Source organism: Mastigoproctus giganteus, chromosome 12, assembly GCF_048544385.1.
Source record: "Mastigoproctus giganteus isolate SK-2022 chromosome 12, ASM4854438v1, whole genome shotgun sequence".
Classification (NCBI taxonomy): Eukaryota; Metazoa; Arthropoda; class Arachnida; order Uropygi; family Thelyphonidae; genus Mastigoproctus; species Mastigoproctus giganteus.
In genome coordinates this window covers 83611341-83626673 of record NC_143586.1, presented here as the reverse complement: position 1 = coordinate 83626673, position 15333 = coordinate 83611341, and the positions used below count along the sequence as shown (strand labels likewise).

Below are 15333 nucleotides of genomic sequence, written 5' to 3'. Positions count from 1 at the left end.
TCTGTAGACTGTAATTTTCAGGAAATATATATGAAGAAAGGTTGTTCCAGAAAACGGCAGTTGAATGAATAAATGAGGAAGATGAAAAGTTGGTTCTGTGAGTTTGAAGGGGAACAGTAAATGGACGTTGGTTGGTGGCGGCACGGGTTCGGACTGTTTTGAAAGAGAGAGAGAGCGGGAATTATAGAAGCCAATTCACAAGAACAGTGCCCATAGAAATATCTGTAGAAAAGGCATGCAGCAGAAACAGTGCGTCTATGAGACGGAGAGTGGTGAGACTCTGTTAAAGAGGAGTCATTAATTAACCTAACTGCCCTCTTCTGAATGGAATCTAGAAGCCTGAGAGAGGTTTTGGGGACACGGCCCCAGATGTGGGGAACAATATTCCCTGGTAGGGTGGATTTGCAATTTATACAATCTGAAGGTAGAGTTTATTTGGCTATTTTTAAGAGAATTTTTCACTTTTAATATTATTTTCGTAAACTTTGTGAGATTCCCATAAAGTTGCCACAGATATATCCATATATATTAATCCATTTTAATATGGATAATAGTCATCTTGTAATAATTTATTTATGGCTATTTTTAGTTATAATTTCATATTTTTGTTTGACATGTTTACACTGATTATAACAATTAATAAATAGGAATGCAATGGATGGGAGCTGCAGCAGCAACTTGTACAGGGACAGACATGGGGGAAACCTTTGTCCAGCAGTGGGTGAGAAAGAAGAAAATTTTAATTAATTACTTAGCATTTGATTATTCTGAAGGGTGTGTATATATAAATAAAAATACTAAAAAGTATTGTGGCACAAAATAAAATAATAATGCAATGTACATTACACAGAATAAACAGTTAACTATGAAATTTTTCCACAGTGACTGACACATCTATAACAATCTGTGCATTTACATTTGACCATAAGAAGATCCAACTTCTCAGCAAAACAGGGGTAAGGTTAAGAGTCAGCCTTGAAGAAGTCAACCATAAATTACTGAGCATCTGGCCTACTAAGATCTGAGGTATGTCAAAAATATTTCACATATAACTAAATCCCAGAACAAGGCTTTTACAATCACTGAAATTCTACCATACCACTAACATTTTTTTTTACTGAACTGTAACATTTAGTTTAATGGATTGGCTTAATATCGGCCCCACACCACTATCAACAGCTGAGCTTACAAAGTACCATATTAGTTATATAGAAAATGCCTTATAAAGTCACTGTTTAGGGTTTTTTTTTTTTTTTTTTTAATATAAATCTGTGTTTAATCACTTGCCTAACTTATCTACATAAAAGTATGGATAGATGAATTGGCTTGAAAACTGACTTTCATATCTAGTTTGTGCACCACACATTCTGATGTTTTTGGTTTTGTTATGAAGGCAAATTCCCAATACATTAGTGTTATGTGACTTACCCATAAAATGATGCTTTTTATTTATTTTTATTAAGCGATCATTTTCACTTCAGTGATTACTGAAGTGATCATTTTCACTTCAGTAATAGCAACATATGCTTTATTTTTTATTATGTGAATTCATGGGGAGGGGGGGGAAAGAGGACTTCTTGACTGGTATTGGTACATTTGTTTTTGTCATTTCATTATTGCGAAATATAACTGAAAAATAACATATTTCAGCTTTTATATATATATATATTAGTTCACAGCAGATTATCCTTTTCTTTCATACTGCAGGTGTTAAAAAATAATCTGTTTTTAATTTTTTTTCTAAGGTAAATATAATTAAAAATATTTTCCATATGTTTTAGTCTACTGTACAATTTATAAACATGCCACCTGCTTGCACATGCATATGCACACACATATATACTTATACATCATCTTGTTTCAAGGACTTGCGGTTACTTGTCTTTCAGGCCCCTGCTAGAAAAAACTAAATTTCATTTGGAATGGACTGTGAACATATGAATTCTAAGTAGATGGCATTTATATTGAATGGCAGCCATCTTTCTAAACAGTGGATAAAAGTTAAGCCCCTCCCACTGCATGTGCCCCACCCCCATGCACATGGGGGTGGGGCACATGCAGTGGGAGGGGCCCCACCCCCATAGGCATGGTAAATTTGGATTTGGGTGTACTGTAAAAACTTTTTCAAGAAAATATTCTGACATTTTTTGAACATTTTCTTGAAAAACAAAACAACAAAAAAATACTTTTAAGTGATTAATATATATATATTAGTTGCAGGATATGTGTGATTTAGTTTGGAAACAGTTAGCGGACACAAATGATTTAATCGGTTGTCAGAAGAAATTCTTGTCATGCTTCCTGATGCTCAAGACCATCTGACAGTTAATTGGTTACATCAGACAATGCATAGTATAGTTTTTAACTCTATAGTATTTTGAATTGTACTTTGATTGTATTCCAATTGTGTTAGAAGTAACATGTTCTTTAACAAGTCCCTAAACTATACTTAACCCATTAATGCAGTGGTTCCCAACTGGTGTGCAATGAACCTTTTCAAGTGTGCCATGAACGTGCATCTTTTAAACTTCACGGTGACTTGAGTGACAAAAGACTAGGAACCACTTCATTAATGGTGAGGTATGGGGATGAAGTCAACTTCTGTTGCTCAACTGCAGGCCTGGATGAAAATTTTATAAATTTCTGTGGGCTGATACCCAAGTTAGCATTTTTTAAATAACATTAATTACTATTTCTGTTACTAATTACTGTTTCTTAAGAATATCAATCAAAACTAACAATAACAAATCTTGTGTTATTAAGTGAAATTATATAACACAAGAAATGAAAAAATAAAGCAGGGCACCAATGTTTGTTATTTGATTTTTAGGAGCATTAGCAACTAAGGCCATATTGCTCTGGGGATATGCTGTGGTCATTCCCTGACCTTTCCGCATCCTCCGTATTTGGTGTTCACGGGCTCAAACCCCGGTCTAATCAAGAAGAGTGTGCTACACACTGCTGCTCCTGCCCCTGGTTACGGAGGCGCCAGGGCAGCAATGTGGTTTTGGCTTGTATATTTTTCACAAGAAGGTTGATGTTTGACAAAATGCTTGTTGCGGTTATTCATGAGCTATTTTGGAAGTTATGGTCTATCAGCCCTGTTACTGTTTTTAATTTTTATATATTTCATTATGGAATGACTGTTGACATTTACAGATACACATGAATAGTTACATTTGAAAGATCATCATTGAGGAGAAGCTTGCATAGTAGGATATGGGCCCAAATTCAGGGAAAAGTTATTAGTCATTAGAAGTTATTAGTTAAGAAACACACAAAATCCAAGGAAGTGAAGCCAGTCGACATTGCTGGACAGAGCAGAGTCGAGTCAGTTTGGTGTGACATAAGCATTGGGAGATCAAAATTGAGAGTAGGAGTGTGTTATAGGCCTAATGACACTGATGAGTATAATAAGAAACTGTACAGGGAAATAGAATGAGCCAGTAAATCAGAGTCTTATAATGGGGGATTTTAATTTCCCAGATACTGACTGGAATTTGTGGGTTGGTCACACACATTAGCAAGGCTTTTGGGGATTTATTGGATGATTGTTTTCTACAGCAGCATGTTCAGAAGGCAACTAGAGGGAGTAATACTCTTGATCTGATTATCAGTAGTGATTCTTCATGCATTAAGAATCTGCAGATAAAGGAACCACTAGGTAGCAGTGATCACAGTGTGCTGAAGTGGGATTTACTCAAAGAGGTAACTACAATCAGGGGTAGAGGGAAGGGTTTTTGCTTTCGTAAAGGCGACTATGGTGGTCTGAGACGGTATTTAAATTCTATATGGTGGGACCAACAGCAAATTTAAAATGGGAATCATTCAAAGAAATATTGTTTAAGGTTTAGGCCTAAATGGATGTCAGATGAACTAATGAGACATGTGGCAGAGAAGAAAAATGCATGGGATACATATAAATTAATGGGTGACATGGAAGTCTATGATAAATATAAGCTGGTCTGTAACCAAGTCACAAAGGAGATTAGGCAGGCAAAGGTAGATTATGGGAAATCCTTGGCAAAGGATGCAAAGGAAAACAGAAAAGAGTTCTTTACCTATGTAAACTCTAGAAGGAAAGGGATGAATCAGATTGGCCGACTGGATATTGATGATCCTGCTCAGGTGGCTAACAAACTAAAAGAGTATTATTTTGCATCTACATTTTCCTGAATAACTCACACATGATGAGTTATTCAGGAAGGGAAATGCCGGAGGTGAAGTAAACTCCGGCAGTGAGCTAGATGATTTTGTAATAACTGAGAGGAAAGTGGAGGAGAAATTGTTGAGGATAAACATAAAAAAGGCACCTGGGGTAGAGGGAAGGGATCTATCCAGTTATACTAAAGGAGGCAGCAAAGGAAGTAAGCAAACCCTTAGCCATAATTATGAGAGCTTCTTTGGACTCAGGGAGGTACCGATGAACTGGAGATGTGCAAATATGACCCCAATTCACAAAGGAGGATCAAAGGGTGACACAATCAATTATAGACCTGTGAGTTTAACTTCTGTTCCAGGAAAATTAATAGAGGCACTGGTTAAAGAAGCACTGCAGGATCATCTAGACAAGACTTCAGTTATAGCTCGGACACAGCACGGTTTTGTTAAGGGAAAGTCTTGACTGACCAATTTGACTGGAAACTATGATGTCATCACAAAGGAACTGGATGCAGGGAATAACTTTGATATCATATATTTGGATCTTAGAAAAGCTTTTGATCTGTTGAACAGGGAAGACTGCTTAACAAATTGGAGCAGATGTGGTCACAAAGGAACTGGATGCAGGGAATAACTTTGATATTATATATTTGGATCTTAGAAAGGCTTTTGATCTGTTGCACATGGAAGAGAACAAATTGGAGAAGTTTGGCATTGGAGGAAATTGCTGCTATGGATAAAGGGATGGTTCAGTGGGAGAAGACAGTGAGTGGTAATCAATGGGCACTGCTCATTGTGGACTAATTTTATTAGTGGAGTCCCTCAAGGTTCAGTGTTGGGTCCATTGCTGTTTTCTATATTTATAAATGATATTGATGATGGTATATCAAGCTTAATGTCCAAGTTTGCAGACGACACTAAGGTTGGCAGGGTTGTTAAGGATACTAACGACAGTATGCTGCTGCAACAGGATCTAGAAAAGTTGAGCAGATGGGCTGAGAGGTGGCAAATGAAGTTTAACCTTGACAAATGTAAAGTACTACATATGGGAAGCAGTACCCCAGAGTAACGTATCAACTCTGTGGTACTACACTGACAGTGGTAGAGAATAAAAAGGACCTGGGGGTAATTGTGCTGGCAGATATGAAGTTTTCTGAGCAGTGCAGGTTTTTTGGTTTTTTTTTAGGAGCATTAGCAACTAAGGCCATAATTGCTCCGGGATATGCGGTGGTCATTCCTTGACCTTTCCGCATCCTCCGTATTTGGTGGTGACGGGCTCGAACTCCAGTCTAATCAAGAAGCGTTTGCTGTGCACTGAGCAGTGCAGACAGTCTGCAAGAGTAGCTCATGGTGTCCTGTCAATGATATATAGGAATTTTTCTAGCAGGGATTAGGAAGTGATTATCCCCTTGTATAAGGCAATGGTCAGGCCACACCACTCCAGACCTGTATTGTATACAGGTCTGGAGGCCTCATTTTAAGAAGGATGTAGAGCTGTTTGGAACGAGTACAGAGAAGGGCAACAAGATTAGTGAATGGAACCAAGGGTTGCTCTTATGAAGAAAGGGTTAAGTTTTGCAAATTACAGTGTCTGGAGACTAGGCACCTGCAAGGTGGTTGTTATTTGGTTTTTAGGAGCATTAGCAACTAAGGCCATATTGCTCTGGGGATATGCGGTGGTCATTCCCTGACCTTTCTGCATCCTCCGTATTTGGTAGTCACGGGCTCGAACCCCGGTCTAATCAACAAGCGTGTGCTTCGCACTGCTGCTCCTGCCCACCTGGCTACGGAGTCGCCTGTACCTGCAAGGTGATCTGATAGAAGTGTATAAAGCCTTGAATGGTTTGAGCATGCTCAATGCTGAAGGGATTCTTCCTTTTTCTCAGAATAATCACCTGAGAAGGTATAAATTCAAATTGAGGAAAGACAGATGTGCAGAAGTTTGCCTTTAGCCAGAGGGTAGTTGGTTGGTGGAACCATCCTTTGTTGTGGAAGTTGATAGCCTAAATATATTTAAGGCTGAGCTGGACAGGTTCTTTGGAACGAACGGAGGGGTGAAATGGGAGCGGATTTTTTTTTTTTTTTTTCTTGGCTGGTGTTGTATAAACTTGCTTTCTTGCATCATATGCCTCTAGTAATGGTAAAAAAAAAGAAATCTATCAGATGTCACTGAATCATGGTATATTAAAATTTTAGGAAAATTAAATGCACTAGGCATAATCCTTATGGGTTTTGATAAATAACTATATAATATCGGTGTAAATACACCATAGTTAACCCATATATTTGAGCTACGATTGTAGCGTGGAAGGCATCGTTTTAATTGTATCTCATAATGTGGTTGCCTTCACAACAAGATAGCTACTATTGAATTACTTCAAATAAATAACGCTTCTCTAGTAGAGAAGACTACTGTTATTTATTTTCAGCGTACCACCACCCAGACGATCGTTTCGAAGCTTTTTGGCTTCGTCATCAGTGGGCGGGTAGGTAATACAATATGCCATCTCAGTTGCAAAGTTATATCCACATTATGAGAGATGCCAGAAGGGTGTGGTGGTAAAGTATTTGGAAAATTAAATGCACTAGGCATAATCCTTATGGGTTTTGATAAATAACTATATAATATCGGTGTAAATACACCATAGTTTACACCGATATTATATAGTTATTTATCAAAACCCATAAGGATTATGCCTAGTGCATTTAATTTTCCAAATACTTTACCACCACACCCTTCTGGCATCTCTCATAATGTGGATATAACTTCGCAACTGAGATGGCATATTGTATTACCTACCCGCCCACTGATGACGAAGCCAAAAAGCTTCGAAACGATCGTCTGGGTGGTGGTACGCTGAAAATAAATAACAGTAGTCTTCTCTACTAGAGAAGCGTTATTTATTTGAAGTAATTCAATAGTAGCTATCTTGTTGTGAAGGCAACCACATTATGAGATACAATTAAAACGATGCCTTCCACGCTACAATCGTAGCTCAAATATATGGGTTAACTATGGTGTATTTACACCGATATTATATAGTTAAAATTTTATTATGGAATAAGTAATAAAGACTTAACATGAATTTTTGTGTGGACCACAGGAAAAGGGTCTATGGGCTAGATCCAGCCTGATGCCTGTTTTTTAGAAATGCTTGTTTTAATGTATTTTCAAGATCTGGTCATATTGTATGAATACATACTGTATGTCATACGATGTGCTCAATTGTGAATGCCTTGTGTCATTAATATTTAATAACCCTGAAGTAACACCTGTGATAGTGATCAGATTAGTACCCAAAGATGCATCTTTGGGTACTAATGATTTGATCATTATTTATAATAAATATTTATTTTTTCAGTGTTCATTACTTTTATATTATTACAGTCATTATGGTCAACACAACACAACACAGGACTTGAATATTCTGTGAGTACTCTTACAGATATTACAGAAAGAAAAAAAAAAATGTTCATTAAGGTGTAAGGAATCCTACCTGCCAACCTTTTGGAAGAGGTTCATGTCTAACAGTAAGACTCATATGATAAGTAGGTGCTAAAAGAGCCATTACAGCTTCTTGATGAGTAGCAGACAATACATCAGTGTCATTAACCTTAAAAACAAAATTTAGATTAATTAAAAAAGTAATGAAATTAGATTAATTAAAAAAAATAACTTTAATATATATAATTTCAATAACTTTAATTACTCTCTTTTTATTTTCATATTTATTAGAATTCATTGCAAAATACACACATACTATAATATGGGTCTGCTAAATGAAACTAACAGACCAAAGATAAGGTGTAAATTTCTTTTCACATTATTATTATCAGCTGAATTTCTGTAAGTGAGAAGAAAATGTAAATTACATCTCTGTAATCAGTTTAAACAGTACATAGTATGGTTTATTGGCATGAGTGATTAAGACAATAAAGTGCCAAAACCAAGCCATAAAAATGGGAGGGGTGGGGGAGTAGTATAATTTTAAGAGAGGATGCCCCATAAAAATTATAAGTGTAAAAGGGATAAAAATGTGATAAATAGACCAAAAATAAATGTTCTGCAATTATATAAACTGTACAAGTTAGTACTTTGTAAAAACTTAAAAGCAGCTAACACACAATCATTGTCTGATAAAATCTGCACGAGGCTCAATGTGATGAGTAATAGCAGTAAGTCATTTTGTGTACTAGCTAAAACGGGGTCACAGGGTTTGCATATTGGAGGGTCATTAGCCCTCAGCAGAAAACGATATGTACAATCAATGTGTCCCGCATGGAGCCAAACATGAACAACTACCTCTCTCTCTATGATATCTGCACAGTTTAGTCTGCCTTGTTTTGATCAGAGGCTCAATCGGAGATAACCTGTTGGTCTGCCCATGCCACGAATCTTAACCATTGGGGATTTTGTGTATCATGTATTATTTCCTGTAGTCTGTAAGGAGACTGACATGACAAGTTTACTGGTAGGAATTGCTGACTTGGCTGCAGTATCAGGTAAATTATTTCCTAATTCCAATGTGGCCAGGAATCTAGCAGAAGCTGATACCAAATTGAAGTTCATACAAAGAATCATCTGCTGAACATGAGACAGGACTGAGCAGGATAAATATCTAATTGTTGATAAAGCCTGCAATGCTTAAAATATCTGTGTACATAATATAGTGGCAGTATTGGCAAGTTCTTATACGATCCAAAGCCAACTGTGGCATGCAATTCGGCAGTGTGTATGGTGCATCCACAGGGTATTTAATCCGATATAGTAGTGTCTGGACAGACAGCAGTAGTTGCTGATCCCACAGGTAATACTGACTTCAAATGGTCAGAATAAACTGGCAAGAAATCAGAATGTTCAGCTGTGTACTGAATAAAATTGTGGGTAGAAAAAGGCTGAGTATCTGACTTTTTCCAGTTCTTAAGGGAGAAATCACATACTGATACATGATGGAAGGGATTGCCATGGTAAACAGGCAACTGTGCCTACTGTAATATGTAAATCAGTGAGTAACGGGAGTAACTCCTGGAGAAAATACCAAATGGGCTGCGGGTAGTATGATATGACAAATGTTAACGTTTTTCTCATTAGGGCATGAAACAGATGTCCACGTTGGGGAATCTGGTAGGAATTTCAGGTTAAGGGCATGGATAGAACTGCTTCTGTTGAAGAAAAAAGATGGCTCTTTTGCTTCTACATAAAGACACTAGAAAGGAGATGTTCAAAATGATCCAATAGCAATAGGGATAACCTGATGGTAGATGGGATCCAGCCATATGAGTACACTGTTTCTAGCAGTTGCATATACTTGACTAATTATCTAATCAAGAGCCCAAGTGTGTGATGGTGGTGTAATTAGGTACAGTGGGCTGCATTTGATAAAGTAGGGGAGAGCACAGAGGATATTCAAACCTCTCATGCATTTTATGAATAGCTCACATATGTGGCAAGAAAGTCGGCTTTTATCAAATACAAGCCCCAAAAATTTTGTCTAGTACTATTGGAAGAACACTCTATCCAAGCCTCAATTCAGATTCAGGATGAAGATTATGCTTACTACAAAGACTAGTCACTGTAAATATTCTTTTTGCAGCAAGAACCCAAAGTGGATCTTGCTGCAAAAGTACGATCCACTACCTACTGCCCAAAAGTTGAGGTGATCAATGGCTTGATGCAGTTGTCTTTCACTGTTCTATGATGGAATTCATTTTTATGGAAAAAAAGGCATAACACTTAAAATGATGTTATGCATTTTCCTTCAAGCACACCCTCCACTTACCAAAATGACACAAAAGAGGGCAAATCCTACACAGGTTTAGAAAGGCTTATAGGATAAAAAGGTTTTTAATAGAGAGAGAGAGAGAGAGAGAGAGAGAGATATGCCCCATAAGAAGAAGGCTATAAAGATCTTTTAAAATTCCAAATCTCTAAATCATGTCATACACTTTTTCCCATAACAAAGAAGAAAGTTTTGTTTTAGTAAAGCACCTTGGAATGAAGTATCCAGTCTAATTAAATTTTCCAAATTGGACCCGTTCCTTCAGAAGCTGCACTGCAATATGGACAGGAGATCATATGCTTTAAAATACCATGTCAGACAAACATCTACAATACTCTCCAGGATTTTGTAACAGTTAGTCAGAGTGATAGGAGAGGATAGTTAATTGGCATTTTAGAAACCTTTGCTTGTTTAGCAAAAGCAATGACAGTTGCCTTATAACAGGAGTCCAGAAATCCCAAGAAAGATTCTATTATACAGAAGGAGAAGGTGATACATAAATTTTAGTGAAAGCTGTTTAATCATTTCATAATGAATGTCTTCTGGTCCAACAGCAGTTGCATTGAGTCAGATATTTTTAAAATATGAAAATATTATGAAAATATGAAAAATATGAAAATTGTATTGAAAGATCGATGAAGAATGAGATGTGTACTTTCACGCCCTTTCTGGATTTTTTTTCTCAAACTGCCTTAGTGCTAGTTGATTGGGTAACAGATGACGTAAAGTGGATCCAAAATTCATTCTGACTATGAGAGCAAATGTTTAAAAGATACGACATTAGATGTGGTAGGATATCTTTGAAATATCCCCCAAGCTTTGCTGTGAGCCTTTTTGCTGCTGTGCATTCTACCAAGGTCCTGGACATGATTGAAACCAAGTAGGTGTTTTTGGAATTGCAACTGCAGCATCATGGGCAATATTTCTGCAATGTATGTCACTGCATCACTGATAGGCATTCCAGTCAACCTGATTAATCTTCCACCGGGAAAGCCTAAAAAAGAAGACAATCTCCTACTAAGTAATGACGTTATCACAGAGAGGTGATCACTTCTACAGGAGGTCAACTTTCAAATAAGTGAAGGAAGGAGAGAATAATAGAGATAGAAATATCAATAGCAGAAAACATATGGAAGAAGGTGTTAGTTCTCACATTTAGAAGAGAGAGGTAATTGTCAGCGAGCATATGCTCTATGACACATTCTCTTCCATTAATGTCAGCACTACCCCAGAGGGTGTTATGTCTATTGAAGTCCCCCAAGAAGAGGAAGAAGCAGGGCATCGAACCAAAACCGAAAATAACCATTATTTTTGCCAGAGTGAAAACCGAACTTGAACTGAAAAATTATAATTCTTGAACCTGAACCAAAAACCGTTATTATTTCGGTTCTAATTGTCAGTTCACATACATGTTTGAGATTACTGAAGAAAAATTCTTTCAAAACCTGCAAGAACCTTAAAGGGGCAAAGGGTTTTTTGAGCAGATGCGGTGTTGCAATAATAATGGTTGACTCCATGGGTGGCATTTACGAGGGGAGAAAGAAAGAGGTTCAAGCATTTATCCTGCACGCCTCTCAGAGCCATCGAGAGCCGCTAATTGTATCCTTTCTCAGAGATGGAATATTTTCTTGGTAAAAATATTTTAAGAATCTCAACTTGGATTTTCCATGAAGTCTTTAGAACCCTCACCCCTCTCTTATCCCTTGGTTAGCTATGTTTGAGAGTTCGTGTAAGTTCCTGATTACCTAGTTGAGGTAAGAAAATTTTTTCCCATGACCTGCTTCATCCATGCATAGAATAGCATCAATCAGTCTAAGGTTGCTCCCTTTAGAAGAAAGATCGCACTCCGTTTAAGTATATTCAGTTGTCAATAGTTGTCAGTTGATGCAGATTATTGCTTTTGAAATGTATTATAAGGAAAAGAATAGGCATAAAACTTTGTGATCTATGTGAGAAGGCATGACTTCGTGGAAAGCCATAATTAATAATTATTTATTGTTTACATGTAAAATCCTTTCACGTGTAAAGTCTGCGAATAACCAATTTTTAACTGTTTTTTTCCTGAAATCCTGAAATTCGCAACATAGGTGGTCAAGGAATTTATCCTGAGGCAGTTTAGAGTATCATTTCTGTTATGTAACGCTTTGAATTTTGAAAATATATATTGAATAATACATTTTTAGAAATTTAACTAAACTTAGGGATTCATAGCAACGGTTCCACGGGTATAATATAAACACTAGCAATCGACTTAGGTAATTAATGGCATTAAAAATGTAATAAATTTTACTACATTTATCGTAATCGATCGTTTGGATATCTCAACGCATTATTCATTTAGTTGCAATAGAAAACACTATTAAGATTAAAAATATGAGTAACCTGATTATATCAAATTGTAGTAAGGTCGTCTAATGAACTGTATTCGATATGGTCTGAACGTACTTTGTGGAATGATATTTAAGCAAGTAATGAATTGGTTGATTTTGTTCAATCTATTTTTAATGATCTTCCACTGGCTATAGCATAAGTTTTTTTATGTTAATTCATTTAGCATTTCCTGGTGTATTTTTACTCTTTATCGCCATTTTCTATATTTTTTCGATCATAATCTGTGCTTTTTACTGACAAGACCTAAGAACTCCGTATTAATGTGAACTATATGGGATAATAATAGAAGCACCAACCAGATAGTTAGGTCACCTGGTACGTGCACACCTCCTGTCACCGAAAGGTGACTAGCAGGGTAATCATGTAGATGTATATACGAAAGAACTTTTGTTACCTGTGTATTTTTTCACATTAGTATAATTTGCAAGAATTGGATATAAGTTAAATTGTTTTGACAGACACTGTTTATCGTTCCATGAAGTTTTCAGTTTTTTTATAAATTGGATTTTTAAGAGGAAGTGTCGATCTGTAAATCTATTATATAAAGTGTGTGTATATACACGTTCGTCTTAAATTCAAACCAGAAGTTTCACGACTTTCAAACTTGTCCTTTATCAGACAAATAACCTCGTAACCCATTTATTTTCAAATTAGAGGCATTATTTAAATAACGTTATTGCATTTTATTGCACAGTTCATGAATTTAAAGTTAATGCTTCTTTACTAAGCATTTTACCTCTAAAATCAGTCTATCAGCAATTAAATCTGATTGCAAAAAGCATAGTGGATTAGAAAATACCATGTTTTACTAGTGCTATAACTTACGAATTTTATATCACATCATGCTTATTTTAAAATTTTTTTACTAAACTGTTGGAATTATTTCGACTAATTTCTAGTCTTTTAATATTAATTTTATTTATTTATTTATCATTTTAAAATTATAACATAATTTCTATTCCTTACGTTATATTAGGGGACGAGATAGAGTAAATCCATGTAGAGAATTCTTCGTATTCGAAAAGCTGGATAATAAAAGCAAATGCAAAGTGTGCAACGTTATCATGGTTGGAGATTACGCCGCCAATTTAGAGAGGCACTTGAAGCGACATCATAAAGAAAAATTCGATATGGTACAAAAGAAGAGGATGAAAGAAATTGATATAAAAGTTCAAAATAAATCTGAGCAGACTATAGAAAAATTCGTTATGTCAGAGTATCTTAAAGTAAAATTAGATAAGCAAATGATTGTTGACGCTTGTGTAGAGCTCGTTACTATCAACGGTTGCACATTTGACTTAATGGAATACTCAGGATTCCGAAAAATTATTAATCCTATTATTGCAGCAATTGGTAAAAAATTTTTGATCAATGCAGAGAATATCAAACTAATTTTGTCGGAGATGTCCTCTAAGATTGTCTCACTAATGGGGACTGAAATGGGAAAGAGAATGATTTCACTGAAAGTAGATATTGCCACTAGATTAAGCCGATCAGTCCTTCGAATAATTTGTAAAATACACCTTTTTACTTTAGGTATGAAAGAACTGAAAGAAAGACATACAGGAATGTATGTCTTTCTTGGGCTAATTTTTTTAGAAGACAAAATAGAATGCAATGAAGGTGCAATTAGTGGAGATTGAAGAACTTCAGTTGATCTCCTGAGTACACACCCAATGAAGAAAATGTATAAAAAATTTAGTTCGCCAGGTTTTAGAAAAATATCAGCTTGGAGTTCATCAGATTTATTCAGTCACCACTGATAATGGCGCAAACATGATTAAATTTGTTAAGTTGCTGGGCAACGATGATGAATGCGATAGTGAAGCTACCAGCGAAAAAGATTACCTTGATGAAATCTCTTTCTCTGAGGAAAACAACCTTTCCTTTAGAATTGTTGGAATAAAGTGTGCAGCACACGTACTTCAACTGGCAATCCGAGACACGGAAAATTTTTTAGCGATTGTCGGGAATTCATCAGAAAACTATGAATTCTAAATATAATGAATTCCAAAAGTGTTTTAAAGAAACCTGTATTGGATTGTCCAACAAGATGGAACAGCACATATGTAATGCTGGAGACACTGTTAGAAAAAGCCAATATCAATTGCTATACCCACAATCTGGAGCCAGTCAAAAGACCAAAAATGGTAATTATTATTACTGTAATGTAAATGCTTATTATTACTAATGTAATGTAACTGGATTCTTAGTGTAGAATAAGCACAAGGTTGTTTATTCAAAGATAGATTCAGCAATCAGGTTGATCACTCACTATGACAGTATATGCCAATTCTGGTACTTCCACAGGCTAATTTTTTTAGAAGACAAAATAGAATGCAATGAAGGTGCAATTAGTGGAGATTGAAGAACTTCAGCTGATCTCCTGAGTACACAGCCAATGAAAAAACATCAGGGCTGGTGCTGTTTACCCAGGATGAGTTTGAATGATCTCATAAATTAAGATCTAGCCTTGTTCAAAGATAAAACTAAATTTCTTGTCTCAAGAGTAAAGAAGAAACACTTGATTAAGAAGAACATCAAAGTGTTTCATTATTGAAAAAGAAACATCAAATTTGGGAGACAGGCTTTACAGTGAATGGTCAGATCTGTTAATGTCATGATATCAGTGAAGATTTAGGGAATTGTCACTAGTACACTACATCTGAAAGCACCTCTTCATCAACTCCTCACAGAAAAGTCTGATTACTGATCTTTTGCATAATGGGAACTTAAAGCCATCCATCCTCATTGACCACTCCATTTACCTAGAGGAGATAAAACTATAATCTAAAGACAATGCTTGAAGCAATTCAATATAGCACTCATGAATATAATATCTATAGTGACCTCAAAATCAGTGATATATTAATGGACATGCAAGGAGGATTCAGAAAGTATTTCTGTTCCTTATGGCTATGGTTTGTATTGAAGTTTAGTGGCGCACGGACTATGTGAGTCATAATGCGCCAGTTCATATGGTGTGATGTGTTTCAGAGGT

General features: G+C 36.1%; 1 protein-coding gene across 7 annotated transcripts in view; it reads right to left on the bottom strand.

Moving 5' to 3' along the window:
* The window catches only part of scrib (scribble planar cell polarity protein), a 1177936-nt gene that overhangs the window by 499937 nt on the left and 662666 nt on the right, over positions 1 to 15333 (bottom strand). For all 7 annotated transcript variants that reach the window (XM_090386364.1, XM_090386369.1, XM_090386366.1 and 4 more), the window contains exon 26: positions 7659 to 7775. In XM_090386364.1, the coding sequence (XP_090242490.1) occupies positions 7659 to 7775 (117 nt within the window). The remainder of the gene's footprint in view (positions 1 to 7658; positions 7776 to 15333) is intronic.